The following is a 25,626-nucleotide window of genomic DNA, read 5'->3' on the forward strand; positions in this document are numbered from 1 at the left end:
CTCGACTTTATTCATGATTTACAGGCAAAACCCATCTATGGAGGCTGGCTGTGTTTGGCTCCTGTGGGGACAGATTTTGACAACCCAATGCAGAGGTCAAGGGTAAGACATGATGAAACTGAGCTGAATTACACACATGTATTTTCTAGTTCTTTATTGTTGCTTTTTCCTCAAGAAAAATGGTGCTATGGTGATTTTGTTGTTGTTGTTTTTCAATGTCAGAAATGGCAGCGGCGCTTCTTTATCCTGTATGAAGACGGCAGCCTGCGCTTCGCCCTCGATGAACTCGTAAGATGTCCTAACAAAAATATACATGATGTAGCAGTGTACAGTATTGCCTGTTCCGTGTATGCATCTGCATTTATAGTATGTTGGGAGCAAGCAGGCATCTTTAGGCCAGATGTTGCGTGCAGGACCACAGCAGATGATTTGGGCTTAGCCTGTCCTCTAATGCACACATCCCCCTCTCTCTGTGATCCCCTTAAATCTCTTTCATTCTACACTTAACACCACAAACTACTCTCTGTTTAACTGTCACTCATCTGCAATTTGGTGATCAGTCCTTACAGTAAGCCAGATTTTGTAACTAGCTCTCCAGAATAATTCAGATGCTCTGATTCCCCTCCAGCCGAGCACTTTGCCACAGGGAACTGTGAACATGAATCTGTGTACAGACATCACTGATGCAGAGCCCAGGACGGGACAGAGAAATGCACTCTGCATCGTCACACCAGAGCAGGAAATATTCATCCGTGGTGACAATAAAGAGATCATTAATGGGTCAGTATAAAACTGTAGAGAAGTTACAAGAGCAGTTTATAATCAGGTTTCCTGTATCTAATGTCCTGTCTTTGCTGTTTCTGTCTTTGTTTACCAGGTGGAGTGAACAACTTGCTGTCTGTCTACGGACTAATAAGCAGAATCAGAAGAAAAAACGCAAAGTGGAGCCTGTTGCCACCCAGGTAGCAAAGCAAACGTCCATCAAATGCTTCAGTTCACATTTAAGCACATATTGGTTTTTTCCTGCTAGCTGTAGGGCCATTTAATTCTTTATAGATACACATGGTCCTCAGAGGATGAATCCTAATTATTTTGGTGACCCCTAATCTTTTACTTTGGATTTTTATAATTTATACTGAGGGGAACGAGTCTGAACCAAATTTCATGGATCCAATAGTTGCAGACACATTTCACCCAAAGCCTCAAATGTCAACCTGCAAGTTTTGCCATAGAAAAAGTCAAAGGATGACGACATCAGTAAGATTCAACCTCTGGACACCATAAATGTCTGTTCAAAATTACATTGCAATCCATAGTAGTTGCTGAGATATTTTAGTCTGACTAAAGTGGTGGACCATTACCATCCCGAAAGCCACTAGCATGACTGAAAATATGAAACTCTATCGACCAGATTGCTTTGAAAGTGCATTCATGTTGTCCAGAGGACAAACCCATTTCCAGTTTGCACACAGAATATCTCATTTTGGTTTTAGTGCCGTCATGGCCTGTTTTTATTCTCAGGCATGAAGACATTAGCCCCACTGTTGGTAGGGCTGAAATAATCAGTCCGTTCATTGTTTAGTCAATGGGGAAAAAAAAGAACCCGCAGCCTTTTTTTTTTATCATTTAAGTGCTTTTGTCAAGTAATAATGCCTAATGTTCATGGGTTCTGGAAGTTTAAATGTGTGGATTTTGTGAGTCACAGATTATGTTCTTAATTTATAAATCATTAAGTCTAAAAAAAGGAAAATGTAGATGTTATAGTCGTTGAGCTGTACATCAGTAATGAATTGTATCTGCTTACAATTTCATTGTACTGTGGTACATTATAAACCCTTTATGAAATGTTTATGTACTGCTAATAAATGCTCAATCGAGGAGGAAGGGTATAGGAAAATACAAATAAAAATGTGTTACTGAATTATCATTTTGTTTTTCTAACAAAACATTAGGAACCCAGCCCAGCAAAGATGGCTGCAACTGATCCAAGTTTCCCATCCTCTGAGAACGCTACAGACTCCGGCTGTGGTAGGTGGCAGGAAGACCGGCAGCAGGGCAGGGGACCGGGAGAAACCCCCAAGTGGACTGTCCCAGACTCAGAACCCCCAGGCCCGGAGAAGACCCCTGCAGGTGCAGCAGAAGCAAAACACACACACACATACCCAGGCTTTCATGTCCGTCAGCCAATTATAGCCACTTCCTGTCCTCTCTCTCACTGTCCTAATGTCCTGCAGATGTTCTCACACTTCCAGCTTTTTATTTATATGTTTCATTTAACCCTTGTTTAACCAGGCATGTTGACCCAGTACTGACTTGTGATCATGGGAACAGACTGGAGGAGTTTTAGCAGGAAGTTACATAAACACAGACTTGCAGACAGAAACACACTGTGAGATGTGCGGGAAAAGTGTGTCTCCAACCTTCAGGCATCATAAAAACCAAACATGATCTATAAAAGACCTCTTAAACACGTCCTAATAGGCTTGATGATTAGCACAGGACAGGTATTTCTTCTTACTGGAGCTTTGTGCTGAGACAAAGTGGACACCATCTGGCGTCAGACTTATTGCAGGGTCTGGAAAGGTCCTTTAATAAAGGCCTGGATTAACTCCTTCTGACTGTGCCTGTAGGCTGCTTCGTTAGAGGAGTGAATGTTATGCACAAGTGACCATCTGAGAAGCAAACAGGGAGGCAGTCTAATGAATGATGCTCTGTCAGGATTCCTTCTTGTCACTGAATTCCTGGACTATAAATAAAATTATTTTAGTTATCTTACTTTTAGCAGCATTGCAGTGGAAATAAAACAGCTCACCCTTTTAGACCAACAACATTAACGGACACATACAGTCAAATATTTAGGTCATGGATCCACTTTGATTTATATTCGGAAACTCATAAAACGGTGATGCTGCATGTTATGCTAGTTTCATGAAGCATCTTGGCTTATGCATCTTAATTTCCCCTAAAACTGCACTTGAAGCTGCATGGAACAATATTTTTATATTAATGGTTTACTATGCAGGAACTGACCTCTTGCTAAGCCCATCCCTCGAATGCAGACCGGCCAATCATAGCATCGCATTGACCAGCTCCAACAAGGGTCTGACATATGCAAGGCTGTGCTCCATAGACCGTCATGCAATCGTTTCAGATTTTCGTCATTTTCAGGCTGTTTTTGTGGATTTTGAGCTAAACGTTGTGTCTGGGGCACGTGCATTAATGATACTTCTTACATGGAGAGTCTGGAAGGAGATATATGTTTCTTCCCTGTTCCAAAACCAAAAATCAAACCTTGAAAAGTATAGGATTAGCTAGCTAGCTCTACTGAATGCATACATGTTACTTCTGCTTTTGTAATGATTGTCACACTGAATAAAGACCTACCCTGCTTTACTGGAACCAGTGAAGGGAAACAGGGAAACTCAACAATGTTTGGCATCCCCCAGAGCTCCCTGCCTGCCCGCCAGCTGAGATCCGTGTGCTGGTGGCATGGGGGAAAGCCAAACACTTCATCTGCGCACTCTGTAGTGGCACAGTTTCCCTTTATTTCCTTCTGTCTCAACAGCCAGTGATGTGGTGGTTCACTCTTACACTGTGATCTGTAGCCTATAGTTCGGCTTTAGTTTCCAACTATCTTTATCTTTTTTACCGGTTTTTGCTGCTGAGGGAGTTTGACATCCTGGATATATCCTTCAGATGCATATTGTAGACCTCTTTGTCTGCTTCTGTTTGAAATTGCTTTTCGTTGTTCAAAAAATGTGACAATATTAATTCAGGGAGTCCAGTTAGTTACATACAGTGTGGGCTCTATGTTAGCTCCGACAGCTAGCAAACAATCACAAAGGGGCGCGGCTCAGCAAAGAGTCATTTGTCAGTTGTCAGCAAAACAAGAAGTGAGAAGAAAATACAGCCAGAGGGCAAAGCCACTGCAGATAAATACACACTGCCACAAACTTATAGTGGGTCATAAGTGATGATTGAGACTGATTCCCTTTGTATGAGTCTAAACATTGTTTTTTTAGTAAATTAATGCATAGTATACCTTTAACAATTAATCAGATGACTGTGTAATATAAAAGGACTCGCAGTGACGGACCCACAGAGAATTATCACTCAACTCTGCGGTTCTATGGAGCATTTTATAATCTTACAGCTCATTTTATTTTGGTTTTTATTTGGTTTTTGGTTAATCAAGCCTATTAGGACGTGTTTGCACAGTTCAGAGTCACCGCTCTGAGCAGCCTCGTCTCTCTCTGAAAGCTTTGATTAGCCCACTGTACGCTGCCTGCTCAGCAGCAAACAGCAGACAAAGCTAGAGACTAGCTGGTGAAGATAGTGGAACATTTAGTGGCTAAAGATACACTGAGGAGTTGGTGGAGACCAAAAACAGAGCTAAAAAAGAGTGAGTATTGGACTACTATTCGCCAGTTGACCAGAATGCAACTCCAAATGAATGCTTATGTTGCATCAGGTCTGCTGGATGTGTAAAGAAGCAAATGTTGCCATATAAATTTGTTAGAGTAATAATATGACAATGTCATCAGGGTTCAACGCTAAGGTTTTTTTTCACTTGCCCGGTCGGGCAAGTTGGTCAGAGATCTACTTGCCCGAAGTCAGTTTTTACTTGCCCTATAAAAATTGTTTAATTTAAGCGGCTATCAAATAACAAAGACTGCAGTTATTTTTATGTTATGTAATCTTTACTCACACTGTATTTATTAATTAAAACAACATATGTCATGTATTGTAGCTTAATTCCTACACAAAAATGACAGTGTCAGGGCTTAAAGTGAAAAATTTGTCAATCGTTCTCTGTCTATAATTTTGCGCCCTACTTGAGCCATGCCCACCTCTATTTATTTTTCACCCCTCTCTCCAGTTCTGCTGTATTAATACCGGGTTTAATATATTTTGCTTCTATCTCTCTGCCCTGCTCTACTCTACTTCAACGCTACTTAGCTCTCTCTCTACTCTACCAGTAGACTACCACATCCACCTGTTGCACAAAATGCACACAGCAGTGTTTCCCCTAGGATGGAGTTGTAGCAGCGGAGGTGAAGCACACGCATGAAAAATAATTTTCACATGCCTGAAACTTTTTTGTATGCTTGCAAAGCACAGCCTGCTGGGATGTTTCTATGTTTCTATGTTTCTAGTAGATACATAGAAACATCCCAGCAGGCTGTGCTTTTTTGTATGCTTGCAAAGCACAGCCTGCTGGGATGTTTCTATGTATCTACTGGCACCATAAGGGCTCTTTAGGACTAAGTACATACAGTACATTTGTGCACAGTAATGAGCAGGTGAAATGTCTGTCTAGCTTACATATGAGGTGTCTCAAGATTTAGGAACATACAATTTTATTGAATATAATAAAAGTAAAAAGTCACATGACATGCTGCTGTTTTGTGCTATGACCTATTTAAGTGTTGGAAGTTGTTATTTACGTGACAACGCCTGAACGCAACACAAGCTCAGCACGAGTGCTGTGCTGCGCTGCTGTGCAAGCAGCTGTTTGTCTGTGCATAACAGCAGTCTGTTGCTGGTTATTTACACAGTGTCCATAACAATAACTTTGTCAGCTGACAAACTGCACCGGGATCTTCAGGCAGAGAGACCGCTGCATCAGAGCCGAAGGAGCACGTTTTAAAATACATTTATTTTATCAATTAGTTATTAACTTTTACTATTTTTAGCAACTTGCCCGATCGGGCAAGTGAGTTGTTAGTTTACATGCCCAACCTTGAGTTTTACTTGCCCCGGAAATGTATGCTAATTTTACATGTCAACGTATGTTGCCTTGTTTTAGGCTTACTACTGCATATGTGAAAAAAGTAGTATGTGTCTCCAGAGGGAGCTGTGTGAAGTCCGATGAATGACCTCAAGTGATGTCACGTGAGTCAGCTTCAGTAGGGTCTGACTGCAAGTTTGAAAATGACACAAAATCTGGAGATGTGGAGTTAGAAAGAAGTGAGCTTACCAGACCTTTGCAGTCCACTCCTTGTCTCTGCTGCAGGCCGAAGGCTCCAGGCTACATGAACTTCAACCAGCAAAACATATCTGAGTCTTCAACGTGAACTGTCGGCAGTCAGGTTGCATTGTGGTTAATGGAGGCACCAAGTTTTAACAAGGAGGAAGAATCTGTGGAGTAAAAAAGACAATACCTCTGATTCTGTTGCATCGATTTAGATCCTTTCTTTTAAGCTGCCCACCATGAATCTGACGATGTTATAGGAGTGCTATAAATTGGTAGAGATTTTTTTTTAAAAATAAATTACTTTGTAACTTAAGGTTCTTCCTTTATCTCAAGTCATTTCTTTTAAGTTAAGCACAAGGACAAAAAAAGCAAAATGTCAATAAAAACTGAGGTCATGTTTAGTTTAGTCATTTGTTTCCTTCAGTGTTTGTCACATGAAGTCATCTCCTCTTTCATCCAGTGTTTTATGCTCGTTTTTATTCAGGATTAAGTCAATGTAGTTAGTCTTTTCTTTGTGTTTATATGTGAATGTAGCCCAAATAAAATGAATAACTACAGTAGCTGTCATTTTGTGTGCGGTTCTATTTTTAGAGAAATACTTAACATTTTTTAAGTAAAATGTCGAGAGGAGGAACTCTGGAGATTGTATGACACTGGCTTCAGTGTGAACCCTGACATAGTGTTGTGTGTTTAAAAAAGAATGATTTCATCCAGTTTGTTGCCTGCTGGCTGTTAAAGAGAGTCAGTGTGGAATTACACCAGACTGTGTTTGTGCTTCCAGGATATTTAACAGTCTAAAACCCTTTTGTGTTGTTTTCTATATCCAGGCAACACATCTAGCTACCTGTGCCCGGTCTCTGCTGGCAGTTTCAATATCCCAGTCGGCTCGTTGGACTTGGTGACCAGTGGAAACACCGAACCCGGCAGTAACAACCAGCTGGCTGAGTCAAACAACATCCAAACATCAGCAAACAACAAGAACCAGAGCCAAGACAAAAGGTCAGAAATGAATCAGGGGCAGATTTCCAGCTAATTTTGATGATAATATGTGGAAAGAACTCTTCTATACATTGTGTTTGGCAGCAGTTGGTGTTTATTTTCTTATGTTCATATATTCTGTTTCTAACAGCCATTTCTAAAGTGCCTTGGCAGAGGAAAAGGGGGTAAATGTGCAAGCAATTAGCACAAAGGACATCCAATGCTTCTCTGCTTCCCCCCAGTATAAAGCCGAACAGCCATCACACACCGCTAAACACCAGATCAAAGGCTCACGCTCTACCCCTCCCTTAGAGATCAGACTGCCGCATTTTTAAATTTAGCTTAAAGAAACCCTCCCAGTTTGTGCCCCAGCAGCATGTAAACTGGTCACGTGAGGAGAATACATCTCATGTCCTCACTTATTGCCTTTTTGGGAAATAAAAACACAAAATACTTAATACCCCCCAAATAAGGCCAGAAATTCCAAAATGCTGGTGTAATTAGATATCTGAGGCATTGTTTCTCAGGACCTTAATACTGACTGTCTGCCTGCCTGTCAGAGGAAGTAGATTTCAGTTTAATGCTCAGTTTGTAGGGCACAAAACTGTCTGAGGGCACCAGAGGCAGAGTGGACACTAAAACACCAACAAAAGGTTACAGATGTTATTTTATGTGTGTTGCACTGAAAGTTACACAGAGATCTGCATGTGATGTTTTAGGTTATTACAGACTGTGTTAAATACTGTAAAAATAGCATATTAAAAGTGATGTCAAGTTTTCATTCTGACAAAGAAAACTGAAAACTCACATCACTATTTGGTAATATTGCTAGATTAATCTTTTTAGCAAAGAAGCACAAATATGCCAACAAAAACTAGTGCTCTGCCTCAAATCATATACCTCCGTTAATACATGTAGTACACTGTGTTCACTATGTACTTACTTACATAATGCTCAAATTCTGACATAATAGCGACTGTGACTCCGAGGTAGAGCGGGTTGTCCGCTAATCGGAAGATCGACCGTTCTTCCAGTCTGCATGTTGAAGTATCCTTGAGCAAGATACTGAACCCCAAATTGCTCCCGACGGCTGTTCCATCGGTGTGTGAGTGTGTTAAAAAACTGAGTAACAGTAGGGCTGTGCGATATGACGATATATATTGTGTGACTAGAGAAAAATGTCTATCGTTTCATATTTTGCTCTATCATTTATATCGTTGTGACGCAAATTACACTTTTTACGGCAATATTTTTCATCATTTGGAGTATGTCCATCTTTTGCACGGATCACATTGATAAATTACTCTCCTTGGCTTTTTAATTCGTGAAGCTTTTACGGCACTTCCAGTAACATAACAAGTTTATATAATTCCGCTGTCTGTCTCTGCTGCGCTGCACAGGGCTGCCCCGCAGCACTCAGAAAGAGCAGACAAGCGAGACGCCGACAATAAATGACAGCAAAACATATTCAGACCAAATCAGGTGGTGCAGAGTACAGCCTCAGTGTTGAGAGGAGGTGTGTGGGTGTGGGCTTTTTATTCATTGGATTAAAATGTGCTATATCGTGATATGTATCGTTATCGGGATATGAAATGACCTACAGTATATCTTGATAGCCTCGGCCACCAGTGTGTGAATGTGTATGTGAATGGGTGAATGTGACTCGTAGTGTGTAAAGCACTTTGAGTTGTCAGAGACTAGAAAGGCGCTACAAGAGCAGGTCCAATTTCCATTACCATTTGTTTTAGATCAAACACAGACGTTGCACACTTACTGGCATATTTGACAGTTTTCCTTCTTCTTATCAGCAAATTACAACCAAGCGGAGCATTAATGCCAACATTTGACGAATGCTTTTGTAACTCGCAAAATATGTGTTAAATCTCTTTTGTTTGCTTACTTGACATTTTCTGTATTTATTTATATACAGTAAGGTTGACAATTTAACATGCATAAACACCAAATGTCACTTATGACCATAGATTGTATAGCTTGTGTCACAACACAGGAAATGTCAATGCCTGAGGATAAAATGTGCTGCTGTTAGCTAGCTAGTTAGCAAAGTAGCTAACTAGCTAGCTAGTTAGCTTTATTGTTTGCAGTACCAAATTATATCAGACTTAACCCAATACACTAACTGACGGCTTATATCCGACAACAGTATGGTGGTAGTGAAAAATACACATGTATATTTGTACAGTTCTTCGGCGCTCAATGTGTCTCCTCCTCAGTCGTCATTTTTCCAAGTTTGAAGTGTGTTTGTTGTCCTGTCCCTTCTGCTCAGGCTACCATGAAAGTAGTTGAGCCTTTCAGTTCATTTTAAAACTACCAACATTACCATCATTGTGTTTATTTTGCTAATTAGCAAATGTTAGCATGCTAACACATTAAACCAAGCTGGTGAACAATGTAAACATACAGAAATAAAATTAATACTATTTCTGTGAGTAAACATCATCAGCATGTTAGCGTTATTGTGAGCATATTAGCATTTAGCTCTCTTGTCTTGTTTTCACTATCAGTTAATCTGCTGATTATTTTTTCATTTCAAGGCTCAATCATTTACTCTAAAAATGGTAAAAAAAACAAAAGATAAATAATAACAGCTACCAATCAGAAGTTACCAGTACCCAAACTAATATCTTACAATAAATCTTTTTGTCAGATCAGTTGTGTAAAAAAATCAAGGATAGTCGTCTTAGATCATTATCAGAGAGAGAATTCTGACATTTAAGAGTTGTAACCAGTAAATGTTTTGGTATTTTTATTTGATTAACAATCAATGCTACGATTAAAATTTGCAGAATTAACCAATTAATTAGGTAATTATTTCAACACGAGTCAGATGTAGTTTATGATTGTAACTAAAAATGGCACATAAACTTAGAAAATGACTCAAAAACCTGCAAACAAATCAACGTCTTTACAAAACTCTTTAAATGAAAACAATGTAAATGTTACTGCCCCAGCATCAGCTCCGTATCAGGATCACAGTCACGTAAACTCTCAACCTTTAACTGACAGCACTGGTTTTCATCACTTGACAGTTGTGAATTATATCACATTACTTTGTGGTGTGTGGCCTGTGTGATACCTTCTCCACTTCCACACAAAGCAACTCTGACACCAGTGCAAAGGATGTCAGCTCCTATTTAGCAACAATAACAGTGGTGACACTCTGATTGTCCTCTGGGCTCCTCTCTGCTGCACAGGTGCTGTTTGGAGTCTGTTATCAAGCTGTCATCCCCAGTGTTCATACGGGTGGAAATTATGTCAGATCCCACCTGTGTTTTAGGGAGGTCGGGGAAGATACACATACAGTTTTTCACTAATTAGTTGTTCATGTTTTCCAGCCATGGCAGCCCAACAGAGAGGCTTCTGGGAATGGGGGCCACTGAGAAAGAACAGGAAGAAGAGGAGACAGCTGTTTCCAGGACAGGCAGGAGTGAAGCTCGCACCAACAAGCGAGAGGTAACCACACCCAGTGCACATTTAATGCTATAGTATATCTTTGACACTACACTGATCAAACTGTCTTTCTATTTTCTGACCCTTACTGGGAGTAGGATTTTAAATGGTGTATTTAGCTTGTAGGGTAACTACAGCCACAAATTCTGTTAGGATTCTCCCTGCCAGCATATTTAAGAAAATATAACAGTGAAGTTGTGGGCAATGGGCTATAGGAGGCATTTAGAAGCTACTGCCAGACTCTGGATTTCTCCACTGACAGGACTGTGGGACTTTTACAGTCACCATAAGTACATTTATGGCCCTTTGAAAGATTCACAGTGTGGGCAGTCTCAGAGCCCATCAGTCTGATGACGATAAGCCTATGGGGGGCAATGGGCAGTATTTCATGGGTTGCAGTGCAGCCAGTGGATATCCAGGACAAGACTTCCTCTTCCCTGTGCCTGTCATTTTGGCTAATCTCTGTTAACAGATGTCTACCCGCGAATGCTGATAAGAATTTTAAAAAAAGAAAAAAGAAGAAGAAAAAATTTAGGGAAAATTACCTGTATTAACACCATGCACCGGCAAGAATAAAAAATGTGAAGTTCCATTTTAAGAAGAATGAGATTTTTCTCAACCCATAAAAAAAAAAATCTCCTTTTGATTAAAAATCACCAAATTTGGAAATACATGGTTTTCATTGGACAGCGACAATACGTAATCCCTCTTTTCAACGTGTTCTGGGTCTGTCACGGGGGTCTCTTCCCAGTTAGACGTTAACTGAAATACCTTCAAGGTGAGTCATCCTGAAGGCGTGTTTTGTTTAATCACAAACAGTAAAGTACTTTCAAATCACCACAGCACCATGTTTGTGTAATTTCTGCCAGTTGCTGCATGTTTCATGATTCTTGTCGTCACTGTGAAAAACACTATGTGACCTTTCGAGACAGCTCATTATCAGAGTATGTTAAAAGAGCTGTTTGACATTTAAACACAAATGAGAATTAACAAAACAAGGCAAATGGAAAACTAAGAAAACTAAAAGGTGAACCAAATGAAATGAGGGAGATAAAAAAGTCAGCTATGTCATCACTAGCTGGCAAGTATAAGAAACAGAGGTATGTGTATGAGGTAGTTATGTTTGGATAGGGGGGGGCGCCTGAGATGAAGGGGTTGTCACGTTGTTGTGTAGAAATACCTGACGTCACATTATTAATTTAAACAGGTGAAAAAAACATAAATATTTCTTGTGAAATTACTGTTATTGTTGAAACTCTGACAGCAAATAGTAGGTTCAGAGCATATAGTAGGGGCATTATTATGGAAATAGGTTTTCAGGGCTTTTAAAACCAATTTCCTGACTGTGGTCATTTGCTACCATTTGATAGTAATAACCATAAATAGGAATTGCTGATTAAGACCAGTCACTGTATCCAGCTGTGTTCAGCTGTGTTCAGCTTGTGCTGGGCTGTGGGCTGGACTGGTTTGAACATGATTCACACAACCAGGTGTTACTCTGAGAGTAACGTCACTTTAACGATGAAGCTCTGCACGAAGTAAAGCTCCGTTTGCATCAGTCAACTAATGCGTGTAAACATGAGACATGATTTATTTGAGTCCTCTGCATTGCAATAACTCAAATACAGACCATGCTGAGTGCTAAAAAAAGTGATGAGAGTTTGGCATGAAACACAGTCAACGGTGCCGTGTCAAAGCATGTGCTTCATCCAAGCATGAGTGGGTGCATGTGTCAGCAGGTGGGAGAGAGGCAGTGATTCACTCAGAGCTGCATTTTGTTTGTGAACAGAACTGGTTTTGATGCCCTGAAGGCGTTCAGCCCGCCTCCTTTATGTGCGTGTCGTAATCTGGGAGACGGTGTTCCTCTTACGGACATTTTCCAGGGATTCCTCAGACCTAAAACAAGATACAGTGTAATGTTGGGAACTCTCAAGGACTCTTTACGAGAATCTCAAAACTGTGCAGACAGACTTCAGAGTCACATGTCACAGTCCGTATTTAGTGAACCTGATAAACTCAGGAAGTCGTGCCTCCTTTCCAAGTGAACATCTGTTTGTGAATGATAGTCACTGTGTGCTGTCAGGCTAGACCCCAGTGATTAAGGAGGTGAGTAGATGTTAATGTCTGTGTGTGACAGTATCAACATAATGTAAACATGAAGCATAAACAGTCCACATAAAGCAAGATGACCCGTTAAACCAGGTTTACTTCAGCCACATTTCATTGTGCAGTCTTGTATTGTATAATGATAATAACACTGGACTTTGAACCTTGATTAGTGGGTTAACCGGCTATCCTTGGGGTTGACTTGGCATAATTTGGAGAAAAAAATATTGAACAAAATCACTGCCATAAACAAAGCAAAAGAGAACTTTTGGCAGGAAGTTGTAGATCAGCAGCAATCTCACACTCTGTCAGAGACAGAGATGAACTCAAGTCAGCTGCATTCTGTTAGCTCAGTTTGTTGCTGCGTTTGCTGACATCATGACATTGTGGGTTCAAATCACATGACTGATGTGAACTCTCTTTATACAATTAGTGCTGAAAACACAGGAAGTATTAGATGCAACACACTATTAAACAAGTTAAAAAAGTAAAAGTATTATAAATAATTAGCTTTTTTTGTATGATAAATAACTTTAAAAATTTACTTAGTTTGTACAAGTGACATAACAGTGTCCATATGGTAAAAAATAACACCCTCACATTGCCTGTCTGCCACTTGTCACATTTTTATTGAATAGATTTCTGGGTTTATGGTTCTTAAATTATATTTAGTGACATTTAAAGAATGAACAAATGGCAGAAATGTTTCTCACAATGAGGATGCAGCCATGGGTCAAAGCTTTTTGTGAGCTTTATTTTAAATGCAGTGCATTTAAAAACACAAACACTGTGTTGACTGGAATGTATGATAATTTAGAATAAAAAATGTATGACTTCAGATTTTTGACTCGAAAATGTTAATACAATGAATTGTATCCCATATCAACATGTGTGTGACATGTAAATTTTGCATGTAAAGAAAGGAACTTCTGGGGAGAAACCTCGGAGAAAACTCTGTTCCGCATTAACAGAAACGTCCGTTTTAAACCTCCCGTATGAAACAGAATTTCCTGAAAATAAGCCTGACTTACATGAAAAAGCCTGCTTTAACTGGTAATCTTGCTTTATGAAACACCCCTCAACATCATGATACCAATTATCCAGGACTGCCAATATTAGGTAACCCAAAAAGGGCCAGACTAAGCTAAACTTGCTTTTTTATACAAGCCCTACTGATCAAAAACATGATGCCAAAAGTTTTCTCGTGCGTCATTTACGGCAGGGCCTTTGTCCATTATTGTTTACACTTTAAGTCTTACATTGACTTGGTGAAGAAAACTTTGTATTTCTACATGACTGTGCATCAGATCAAAATCATTCATCAATTTAAGTAAAATGTGGGCCATGTTTAACAACAGCGAAACTATATCAAAACATCTGATTCCAAACTCTCACACAACTTGTGCAGTATAATCGAAGTCTCATTTACCCAGTCGCATGCCCAGTACTTCCAAAACACATGTATTAAAATAAAATTACAATTCAATTAACAATTAAAATAATTACACATTAACAGTGCAGGCACACTATTTGTCCCTGCATGAGACAGTTAATGTGTAATGTTTTAAAATGCTATGCTTTTTGAGAAAATACATGTGTGTTTGGGAAGCGCTGAGCATACGATTGCATAAATGAGACTTGCGTTATACTACACAAGTTGCTTGAGTGTTTCGAAACAGATGTTTTGATATAGTTTTGCTGCTGTTAAACGCGGCCCCCCTTTACTCTATTTCATCAAGAATTCTCTCCACTTTTTGATTCTTCGTTCTCCGACCATGGAGGCATACAAGCAAAACAAAGTTTTCTTCACAAATTCACCATAAGACAGGCTAAAAAGGTGGTTTATCATTTGGTGGATGAAGTATTCCTTTAAATATTTTAATTTCCATTTTGTATGTTTAATATCTGCTACTTGAGGGCCATGAACATCAGAGCATTGTTGTTACATCAGTTTACTTTACTGAGAATCAATGTGAACAGTGCTTGATGTTTCAGGTCAGTGTTTCAAAGAGTGAAACAAACAAATAAGAAGAATGGCTTGACTTCAGCTCTGAGTTGGCTTTTATGTAACAGTTTAATCTTGGTTAAGTTTATAAGCCTCATTCATGCCACTTTCCTGAGCCACCTTCATGAAACAAGTTCTCAGCAGTCAAACTGACATGGAAAACAAGTGTATAAGTATGGTCACAGTATCACATATTCATTTTCACACAGATGGTCATCACTGTGGCAGCTGTTAATCTTTGATTAAACAGACAGGCTCATTTCAGAGGATTTGCCTTTTAAATAAACCCAGCAGCACATTTTATCCCATGTGAGGATTTATGTGTCTTTGGGTGCGTTTGTTTTGGTAGCCAGGAGAAGGTCAAAAGAGCCTGTCCGGAGTTCATTCAAGCCCTCAGAGCTGAGATTCCCAAGAAAGCCTCCTCCTCTTCGTCCCCCCACTCTCCCCCCTCCAGCTTTGGGAGGCTTCTTCACCAAACAGAGGACAGGCTCTGTCTGCAGCGGTCAGCGATTGTCTGAGAAGAAAAAGAAAAAGATCACTGCAGCCCAGAGCACTGTGTTCCTCCATGTGTTGTGTCCTTGGATAGTTGTCAGTGTAAATGCCAGGAAAAGAAAAACACAAAGAATGTTCTGTAGCGATCAAAGTGGTCATTTTTTCCTGTTAAAGTGGTTATGTAAGAGGGAAGAATGAATCTTTTCAAGTAAACAAAAGATGTACCCTTGTTTCATTTAAAGCGGTGTAATTCAGACATGAAAGAGACCCTGATACGTGCAGCTCTACGAGCCAGCACGAAACCTGATCATAAGAAGCATGCAGGGATCTTGCTCAGTGTTTCTGGACTTGTAGCATCATTTTTGAAACAAAAAGCCACAGAGTATCAGGGATTATGTAGCGTCTAAAACCCTTTCATGCATTCCACATAGCCAAATGCAGTCATGCGTGTGCAGTTCAGTGGCGATGTGAGTAAGAGTTTAACAGGCAGTGTAGAAAAGCCTGTTGGGCTCCCCGCAGTGCTCTACAGCAGGCCTAATCCTTACAGCTGACATCTCTGCCAAGGATCCAGACTATAGGTTACTCTGCTTGATGGAATGCAGGCCGCACATACAAACTGCCACCATCCTGATTCAGAAATCGCCTCACGTCTTCAGATAAAAAAAAAAATGCTGCTGATGAAAGGAGTTGTTATCATTTCATTTTTGCCTTTCACAGAAGCTGCAGTCATGTGGAGACATAGCCCAGCTCACTGCGCCCCCACCCCAGAGAAGAGCCAAGTCTCTGGATCGCAGGACGTCTGACAACGTCATGACGGTGAGTCACCATACAGATTCAGTTATTACTAACAATTAAAAACAAAATACTTCTTATTTGTGGCTCTAAGTTCAAGCTACATCAGGAGTGGTAGTGTAGATAGAAAGTATGGCCACCCCAACTGCGACCCCTAAAGGCCATACAGCTCATTACACTTCATGTAACCAGGGAATCCTAACATGTCATAGTACTGACAAACAGTGGTGAAGTATTCACTTATGGATACTACTGAAGTAAAAGTCCTGCCTTTGAAATATTACTTAAATAAAGGTATGTGAGTATTATCAGCAAAATACAGTTAAAGTATTAAAGATTTGTCACTTTTCCACATTAAAATACCTGAAAATGATTTGACCAACGTAATTTGTTTTGCTCAAACATTTCCAACAGTATTCAAACCCAAAGAAATCTGTAAGTTTAATGAAGGACATGGTCCATGTTATTTGGTCGCTGTCACCTGTCAGTGGGTTCATATCCCCTTTGTGTTGTCTGCCAGAAGTTTTTCTAAATTGAATGACTGATTGCCTGGTCCGTTTGTTCTGGAGAGGAAGAGACCTCTTCAGATGATTCAGCTCCCGGTAGAAACCTCCTGATGAACAATGAACAACAAAGAATCCTAACTGGGAGAAACTGATTGCAGTGACATCATTGCTCTGTCTCTTGTTATTGTTTAGATTGAGAGATCCCAAGAAAATATGATATTAGCAAATATGTATTACTGTTGTGTGAATATAAAAGCAGAATTTGTAGTTGGTTGAGGTGGAGCTCAATTTGAGCATGATCATTTGAAGTGATGATTATTTTCATGATGGATTAATCTGCTGATTGTGATTAGTCTGCTCCAATAATCGATTGTTTAGTTTGAAACAATTCTGAATATAGTGAGAAATGCCGTCACAATGACCCAGAACCCAAAGTGACACCTTCACAATGTTTGTTTTGTCCAACCAACAGTCCAAACCTCGGCATTAATACTAATGCATTACGATTATTATAATTATTAAAAAGAAAGGCAGCAAATCTCTACATTTGTGAAGGTGGAACCATGCATTTTTGTACATCAGAAATGACTTACCGTAAAACAGTCAAAATAGTTGCGAATTAGGTTTCTGTTAATCAACTAATCACTTAATCAGTTAACTGCTTAGTAGACTAATTGTTGCATCTGTACTTGTATAAACTGTTGGGTAGTTTAATTTCTATCAGAACATCATATTTTATGTTCTCTTCACATGTTGTGTATGTAAAAATCATAATTTGTAAAGTAGCTAGTAACTAAAGCTGTCAGATAAATGCAGTGTAGTAGAAAGTACAATATTGTTTACAAAAATGTGAACCAGTGCTGTACCTGCAAAGATGGAAAGTCTCACTACAATTTAAAACACTATACATTTCTCATTACGAACATACATTTGGGGCAAAAAGCAAAGCTAGAGAGACTCCATTAAAACCACATTGGTCACTTAGATCACATTTTGTAATCAAACATAGTTCAGTTTCATCGGGCGCATTGAATCCCTTTTTCATGAAATATCACAAATCAACAAAACCTTTCAAATACTTAATCTACACACAGGTCTGATTACTGCTGTTAATAGCAAACATGTTAAAAGTGTGTTTTCTTTACAGCCAGATTTATTAAACTTCAAAAAAGGCTGGATGGTCAAATTGGATGAAAATGAACAGGTAAGCCTTTTTTTGTTTTTATCAAAGTTCAAAATTAAGGTTCTTGATTGAAATGATTTCTGTACATTTTGTTTGTTTAACATCCTCTTGCTCACTGCACCTTTTATTTGTCTTTTGCTTCCCTCTAGTGGAAGAAATACTGGTTTGTGCTGTCGGCTGATAGTCTGAGGTACTACAAGGACTCAATGGCTGAGGAGGTATTTTGATATTAGTTGTTGTATATAGAATACAAATAAGAAGTATATAAGATGTTCAAATGTCTTTTTCCTCTTCCCCTCAGGCTTCAGATCTTGAAGGAGAAATTGACTTAACAAAGTGTTACAATGTGTCTGAGTATCAGGTGCAGAGGAACTACGGCTTCCAGATTCATGTAAGAAAACTGCTCTGACACTAATTAGGCAAAACCTTTATCTTGTGCAATAACAAGAAGTTGAGTAAATAATTTTTTTTTTTTTTTTAGACCCCAAAGGGTGTCTACACGTTGTCGGCCATGACTTCAGGGATACGCAAAAACTGGATCCAGGCTCTGATGAAAAACGTTCGTCCAGCTAACGCCCCAGATGTAGCCAGGTAAAGTCAAATTTAAATACTCAAATTTAAATACTTAAACATCTTAAGACATCTTAAAAAACATAGATATTTAATTTATTGTGATGTGGAATGGAGAAATGCAGAAAAATCTCACGTTTTAAACAATTGATTGGTTGTCAAAATGGTTGGTGGTTACGCAGCTGATGAAATCATCAACTAATTGTTTCTTCCTTTCTCTACATTGTGATATTTTCCTCTCTTCCATCTAAACATATCAATTTGTTGTGTATAGTTTACCTGGCCACCACGTTCCCTGCAGCCCACCTGAGTCCCTCCCCAGACCAGATGTGACTCAGGACTCTCCCCCCGCTGACATTTCCACAGAGCGAGACCCTCATCCCAAACACAGGAGTGTGATGGAGAGACGGCGGGAGGGACGCTACAAAACCTTTGACTGGGCCGAGTTCAGGCCTCAGAACAAGCCAACTCCAGATCCCCAGAGCACTAAAGCTCTGTGTTCACTGGAGTTAGGGGATCTAGAGAGGAGGAAGAGGAGGGAGGAGAGGAGGAGGAGGTATGAGAGCATGCTGGGCTTCTCTCTGGGGTGGGAGGTGATTGGAAATAAAGCAGCAGATGGAAGTGTCCGAGCACTGAGTCCAAAATCACAGCAGAAAGTGGAAGAAGAGATTGAAGAGTGCTGGAAACAGGTGGAGAAGACGATGTTCAGACTGGAGAGCAGTGTCCCGCTGTTTACTAAAGACAGAGACACTGTGGAGATGGAGAAGCTACTGGACAGTTACAGGAAGGGGGTGAGAGCTTTTAGTCTGAGTTCAGTATGAATATAATTATGTATATTTTATTTGAATTATTAGATTTTAGTTAGTCTTTAACAAATAATCACGTTCCCCAGAGGATAAATCCTACATACTATAGTGGTCCCTGACTTGTCATCAAGTTTTCATTAATCCAATGTAGGGTTACAAACCCTCTTTTATGACATTATATCTAACGAGGTAGCATTTGCTTTCTCTGCTGTACCACAGCTTGATGGTCATGTTTACTAACTGGACAGAGGAACATGATTATAAAGGACTTGATATCTTTTTTAAAGCCATGTATTAGACTGATTGTTATGGATTTGAGAGGCTGTTAACTGGTTGTCTGTGTGTTGTTGAAGGTGGAGGATCTGAAGGCCCAGCTGGCAGAGTCGGAGCATCACAGACTGGAGCTGGAGGCTCAGCTCATTACAGCAAGATATTATCAACAGCAGGTCTGCCACATTTTTGGCCTCGGCTACTTGTTTATGTCAGTCTTTGATACTTGTATGATTGCTAATCCTCCATTTTCTCTGTTGTGTTTCTGAAGCGGGACCCTCCTCTGAGTCCTGAAGCAGATTTTTGCCCATCAGACACAAAGGAAAAGCCATTAAACAGCAACACACAGACACTGACGAATGTGTGCAAAGAAACCAGAGAGCTCTTACAGCAGCAGAACATTATCAACATGCAGGAGCAGCTTAGCCTTGAACCGCCTTCATTACCACCTCAGACTCCCAGCATCTGGCTGCATGACGCAGAGGGCAGTTTACAAGAACTGGTGGATTTGCTTCCTGACACAGCAGAGACACCTTTATTATTATCACCTGCATCAGACAACCAGGACGTATTTTCTCAGAGTGACGGACAAACTGTAGACTTAGACGTTGCAGCAATCAACCACCAGAATCAGCAGGACAGAGATGACTGTGAGCAGGTTCCTAGCTCAGAAATACAAATAAATAATAGTGAATATAGTTCATTAAGTCTGGAGAAGTCTGCAGACGCAGGTGATGACTTGCTGAGCTGCTGTGTAGAACAACATATACCTCCAGACCAAGCGATGGTGAGGAGGCTTTCCAAAGAGGTGGAGCTGCTCACCAGTCAGAATGAGGCTCTCAACCAGCGCAACCAGGAGATGCTAAACCAACTGACCGAGGCTGACCGTGAGATAGAGAGGCTGAAAGTGGAGCTCAGCAGCAGGTACACTGAACCCCATCACCTCCCTGAAGTGGAACAGCTGGAACAAACAAGGGTTGAAGATCTGGAGAGGGAGCTGAGCTCCAGAGACCAGCAGCTCCTGGAGGCCCAGACCTTGATCACCTCCCTGGAGGATAATCTGAGGGAGACGGAGGCACTGCTGCAGCTGAGCGCCGCAACAGAAACAGAAGAAACAGGACAGGAAAATAAGGGATACCTGCTTCGATGTTTTGAGGCCACCGAGGCCAAGCTTACAGAGCTGGAGAGACAGGTCAACGAATCAGAACTGGCTTGCAGGGAGCTCCAGATGCAAAATGCAGAGCTGAAGGAAGCTAAGAAACTTTACCTTCAAACAGCTGCAGAGGCGGATGCTGACATCAGGAGGCTGAATCAAGAGTTGGAGGAGAAGGAGAAGTTGAAAGATGGAGATGGCAATAGATGTGTTTCTGGTGAAGAAAGGATCCGGCAAGTGATAGATGGGATGGTCATGAGGTTGAAAGCTTTGGAGGGATTACTGGAGGTGATTGACAAGTTGGATTTTGATATGAGAAAGGAGGAAGAGGGGAAGCCTACAGTAGTGAGTCAGCTGAGTTGGGAGGAAGAGTTTTGGAGTTTGCTGCTAAACAAACTAAATGCCAATCCCTCTCAGCTTGATGAGGAGAAACCTGTACAAGTGCTTCTTAGTGAGGGGATGGAACGTATGATAGCAGAGAAACAAATGCTGCTGTTAGGGCATGGTTTACTCTCTGAGACAGATGAAGGGAGGGGATGTTTGAAAGATCTGGATATTATATGGAATACTGCAAGTGAGTCAGAAACCAAAAAGATAGATGAGAGCAGGACATATGACTTAAGCGACCAGCTGTGTGAGATGGAACATTTTAGAGACTTCACACAGAAGAAAATTTCTTTTCTAAACCACCTGGCCTCCTCTGTCGACACCTTAGGCCTCGACAAACTCAAGTTTACAGCTGACAGACTCTCCAACCAGCATCCTTGGTCTGGTTTCATTCACTCAGCAGCAACTGAAGCATTTTACTGCTGTCACTTAAGCAGACTTCAGTCACAATATGGGAGGCAACTTGAAGAAACCAAACAAAAATTGCAGAGTTCATCTCTCATCTACAGCAAGTGTGTCGACTTGATGGAAGAAAACAGGGAGCTCAGAGAACGACTGTCAAACCTAGAAGCACAACAGTCATCGTCATCAGGCGATAAGATGGACAGGTGTTGCCAGACAGAAGAGACTTACCTACAGGACACTGATATTGAGTTAAAGGTAGCAGATGAAAGTATTGCAGATGAAAACGGAGAAGAAGAAGTGATGGTTGAGTGCCTGGATGTCCCACTTCCATGTGTTGAAGGCCAGTTGGGAATCCAGGAGAGAGCAGATGAAAGCACAGAGAAAAGCGGTACATCCCAAAAGGAAACTGATCCTTTGGGCTTGGACACAGAGCTAGTTTTAGAGCTGAGAAGAAGAGTGGAGGAGCTGGAGGAGCAGCTGGCTGTCATGGCGGAGGAGATGAAAGAAGAGTTTGATGGGAAGATGAGTTCTGTTCAGATGCAACAGGAGAGGGACATGGAAAAGCTGAAGGTAGGTAGAGCTGGAGAGGTTTCCATCAGCCAGTGTTTAAGATAGAAGCTGCCTGTAGATTGAATTTATTTATAGTAAATGTTGTCTGCACATTTGACCATCTTCATGCCAGACAAAAATAAATCAGAGGGAAAATAAGCAAATACAGTTTGAGTGTTATGGACACCAATGGCAGCCTGAAATATAAGACATGAAGTACATGAAGACAAACCAGAAGAAAACAAAGTAATAATCATGATAACAAAATAATGATAAAAATGAAAATAGATAAATACAAAACTAAGATAAATAAATAAAAACTAGTAAATCATAAAATTTACCAACAACAGGAGAAAGGCAGGGGTATTGTTTAATCCTCTTTCATGTCTGGTGCAATGTTCAGCAGGTCAGGGATAATCCATAAAATGGTTGCAGATTTCCTGCATCGTTTTTGTTGAGACCATGAGACCTCTCAAGTTTTTATTGTGTAGAGCTTCCTCAATCCATCTTGCAAGTAAAGTGGTGAAGGCCAGGGCTGGCTGTGTCAAGACAGAGAGGCTGACATCAGGTAGTGCACCAGAGATGACAGATAAAGGTTTAGGGGCAATGACCACATTATAACCTGGCTATTGTGGCCTTCTTGATTTTAAGGGACGCAAGACAACTTATTTTAGGAAGGAAAATGGTTAAATAGGCTTCTATCTCAATGTTTTATTCATTTCTGTGAAGAAAGCTTAATTACAATTTTATGTTTAAAGTTTGGATAATTATTTAAAGGCGCTGTATGTAAGAATGTGGCCAAAACGGTTACTGCAATCAAATTCAAAATACTGTTGCGAGTCGTGTCCGCCCCCCCTCCCCTACAGATTCGAGGTTGCTGGACTGTGGCACGCTGGAGACTGATTTGTTTGCCCCAGGGCGGCTGCTGTGGCAGGGCCACGTCGCCGTGTCCTTGATCTTCGGTTTTCCAGTGGACCGTTCAAGCAAGTCCGGCTTCTCTGCTGCTAACGCTGCTGCCGGGATACAGCTGAGGAGGAACCGGCTGCTAATGCTATGTACCGGGACACTGCTAACGCTGCTACCGGGATACAGCTGAGGAGGAGCCGGCTGCTAATGCTATGTACCGGGACACTGCTAATGCTGCTTGCTGTGCTGCTGTAGCTCAGTCATAACTGTAACTGATGCTGAGACTCTACTGACTGCGCAACTGGTAGACAGCAGTGGGTGGTGCAACAGGCCAAAACACAAATTCAAAATATAAACGTGATTTGCGGACTGTAAAAAAATTTTTTAAATAGTAAATGGCTGTACTATTGTTGTCTGTGAGATCAGTATGTTATATGAACATTATTCCTTAGTCTCTGTGACATATTAGGATGATTTTACGACTATTTGCTTTAGATTTCTTACATACAGCTCCTTTAAGATACAAACTCAAAATACAAATTCACAGGGTAAGGGCACAGTGAGGAGCTATATTTAGAGAGCCTTCTCTCTGCTAAACAGCCTCATTCTGCATTAGAAAAGTATGCAGTTAAAGCAACCAAAGAATTAGTAGAACAAGGGTCAAGCGTCAGGGAGAGGAAGCACAAAAAATGCCTCTAGCATATTAAGTATGAAAAAAAAAATATGGATGTAGAATTGTATTAAAAGTTACTAAAAATAACAGAAAAACTCATCTCTGATGCTGATGGAGTATTCACAGGAAATAATCTGCTCCTCCACATTGCTCGTTTTACACAAACTTCCTGCAGTTATTACATTCACTATTTGGGTTAATTGTACAGTTTATCAGTTGTCCTGTCCTGTAGCTGTCATGCATTGAATATAATATGAAATACCCATAAAATGTCACTTTGCCAGGGCTCGTCATTTTTCTCAATGATTTAAATAAGGGATCCCGTAAGGAAAAAGGGTTAGGAAACTTTTAAAATAAGCTGACATAAATGCACAGTATTTGTTTGGTTAATCCAGTCAATCACATGTCTGATTACTCAAGTTATTTCATTACATTCCTGCAGAGTTCATATCAAAATAATTTAATTAATTAATTTAAATTTTTACCGTAAAGCAGTCCTGTTTATTGATTTGCTAGGCTGGCAACAATAGTACTATACCTTATGAAATATTAAACTTTAAACTATCCTTTAACCCATGTCACAGTCCTGATAAAAACCTGGCTGATTTTAATTAAAGGAAACCAAAAAAAAACTTCAGTCCACATGATATAAAAAAACAATATTCTAGCAGTCATATTATTGTCATTATTAACTTAATTTGATTAAAGGCTCTCACCACATAGCTCTTAAATGATAAAGATATGTGATAGAGAAGCACTTACTCTAACACCCTGACAGTTATAAATAAATGTGACTTGTGTATCGTCTCCTTCAGGCCACATGTGAGCGTGGCATAGCCTCCATGGAGGAGTCTCACCTGAAGGTCGTGGAGGAGCTGCAGCGTCGACACCAACAGGAAGTGGAGCGCCTCGTGTTGGACAGAGACAGACTGCTGGAGGAGGAGAGCGCTGCTACGGCCACTGGTGAGGAGAGACTCTGGTCACTCTTCTCTGCAACATATTATATTGTGAAAATCTCGACAAGGAAAATAAAAACCTCGAGTTCTTAAGGAGGAATTATGTGGCTTTAACCTAGTTTTCTGTTTTAGGTCTGTCCTCACTGTACAAAAACCATTGTTTATGAAATAGATTTTGTTCTTTGTCCTATTTCTGTTTGGGCATGATCATGCTCCAAGTTTTGCAACTACAGTTCCCACAATGCTTTGGGGGATGAATTCAAATACACACACAAGACGTTTGTGCTCTAGAAAAGGATCAGCACTCAGTGAATAACCTCCTAAGCCCTATGATAAGCTATTGGCAAGGCTTAACTATACAGATCAGTGAGCAGTGATAACGATGATATTGGGTGGGAACCTCCTTTCACTGGTGTTTCGTCTAGTTGGTCCCACGACACCTCCAGGAGGCTAGACAGTGATCTCAGGCGTCCCAGAGACACTCCCCTAATGCCAGGTCTCACTACTCCCCGCACCAACCCAATAACCTCCTTTACCTTACCTACACATGGCTTTCTCAGCCCAAACAGCACTGCCACCTTCAACCAAACCCAGGCTCCGTACATGCGAGCTCCAGGTAGAAGCAATGCTGATACTACCTTTCCTAGCACATTCACCATACTCTATTTCACACGCTACATAGCATAACTACAATATAAGTTAAAGTTAAAGGAGATAAATAAACTAACATGATCAGCAAACACACTCACCTTGCAGCATGGTCTCAAACAAAAGCGATTTAAATAGGCCACTCCCACACTTAAATAACCTTCCTCTTCCTGGATTTCCTCCTTACTTACACATGGCTTTCTCAGCCCAAACAGCACTGCCACCTTCAACCAAACCCAGGCTCTGTACATGCAAGCTCCAGGTAGAAGTAGTGCTGATACTACCTTTCCTAGCACATTCACCATACTCTATTTCACACGCTACATAGCATAACTACAATATAAGTTAAAGTTAAAGGAGATAAACTAACATGATCAGCAAACACACTCACCTTGCAGCATGGTCTCAAACAAAAGCGATTCAAATAGGCCACTCCCACACTTAAATAACCTTCCTCTTCCTGGATTTCCTCCTGAGAGGAAATGGATTTCTCCACCTGATCTCAAGGAGTTATGTACCCTGCTTAGTAGTTCCCCTGCTGGCCCCCAACTGACATTATTTCTTCTCTTATAGATAAACTGGCTGGCTCTGACTGCTTCATCTGACATTTCCCTCACTGTCTTCCTCAAACTCTGTCCCCACACTCCAAGTTCCCCTAGGAGCGAGACAGCTGATCTTGCTATGAATCCCCTACACACCACTTCCACTGGACAAATCCTAGTCTTCCATCCTCGCTGCTCAGCTTCTGCTCCTAAGTCTGCATATCTAAGCTTTTTTCTTTCATAGGCTTCTTCCA

At 40.6% G+C, this 25,626-nt stretch overlaps 1 protein-coding gene across 1 annotated transcript in view; it reads left to right on the top strand.

The window, feature by feature from the left end:
* LOC117268737 (uncharacterized) overlaps positions 1–25,626 on the top strand; it is a 35,949-nt gene that overhangs the window by 4,143 nt on the left and 6,180 nt on the right. The window contains exons 2-17 of the mRNA XM_033645381.2: positions 25–102; positions 223–288; positions 629–780; positions 878–962; positions 1,953–2,130; positions 6,805–6,976; positions 10,309–10,426; positions 15,744–15,842; positions 17,472–17,528; positions 17,657–17,725; positions 17,809–17,898; positions 17,989–18,098; positions 18,352–18,868; positions 19,237–19,329; positions 19,425–21,668; positions 24,042–24,189. Of these exons, the coding sequence (XP_033501272.2) occupies positions 25–102; positions 223–288; positions 629–780; positions 878–962; positions 1,953–2,130; positions 6,805–6,976; positions 10,309–10,426; positions 15,744–15,842; positions 17,472–17,528; positions 17,657–17,725; positions 17,809–17,898; positions 17,989–18,098; positions 18,352–18,868; positions 19,237–19,329; positions 19,425–21,668; positions 24,042–24,189 (4,276 nt within the window). The remainder of the gene's footprint in view (positions 1–24; positions 103–222; positions 289–628; positions 781–877; positions 963–1,952; positions 2,131–6,804; positions 6,977–10,308; positions 10,427–15,743; positions 15,843–17,471; positions 17,529–17,656; positions 17,726–17,808; positions 17,899–17,988; positions 18,099–18,351; positions 18,869–19,236; positions 19,330–19,424; positions 21,669–24,041; positions 24,190–25,626) is intronic.

This window comes from Epinephelus lanceolatus, chromosome 18 (assembly GCF_041903045.1).
Source record: "Epinephelus lanceolatus isolate andai-2023 chromosome 18, ASM4190304v1, whole genome shotgun sequence".
Lineage (NCBI taxonomy): Eukaryota > Metazoa > Chordata > Actinopteri > Perciformes > Serranidae > Epinephelus > Epinephelus lanceolatus.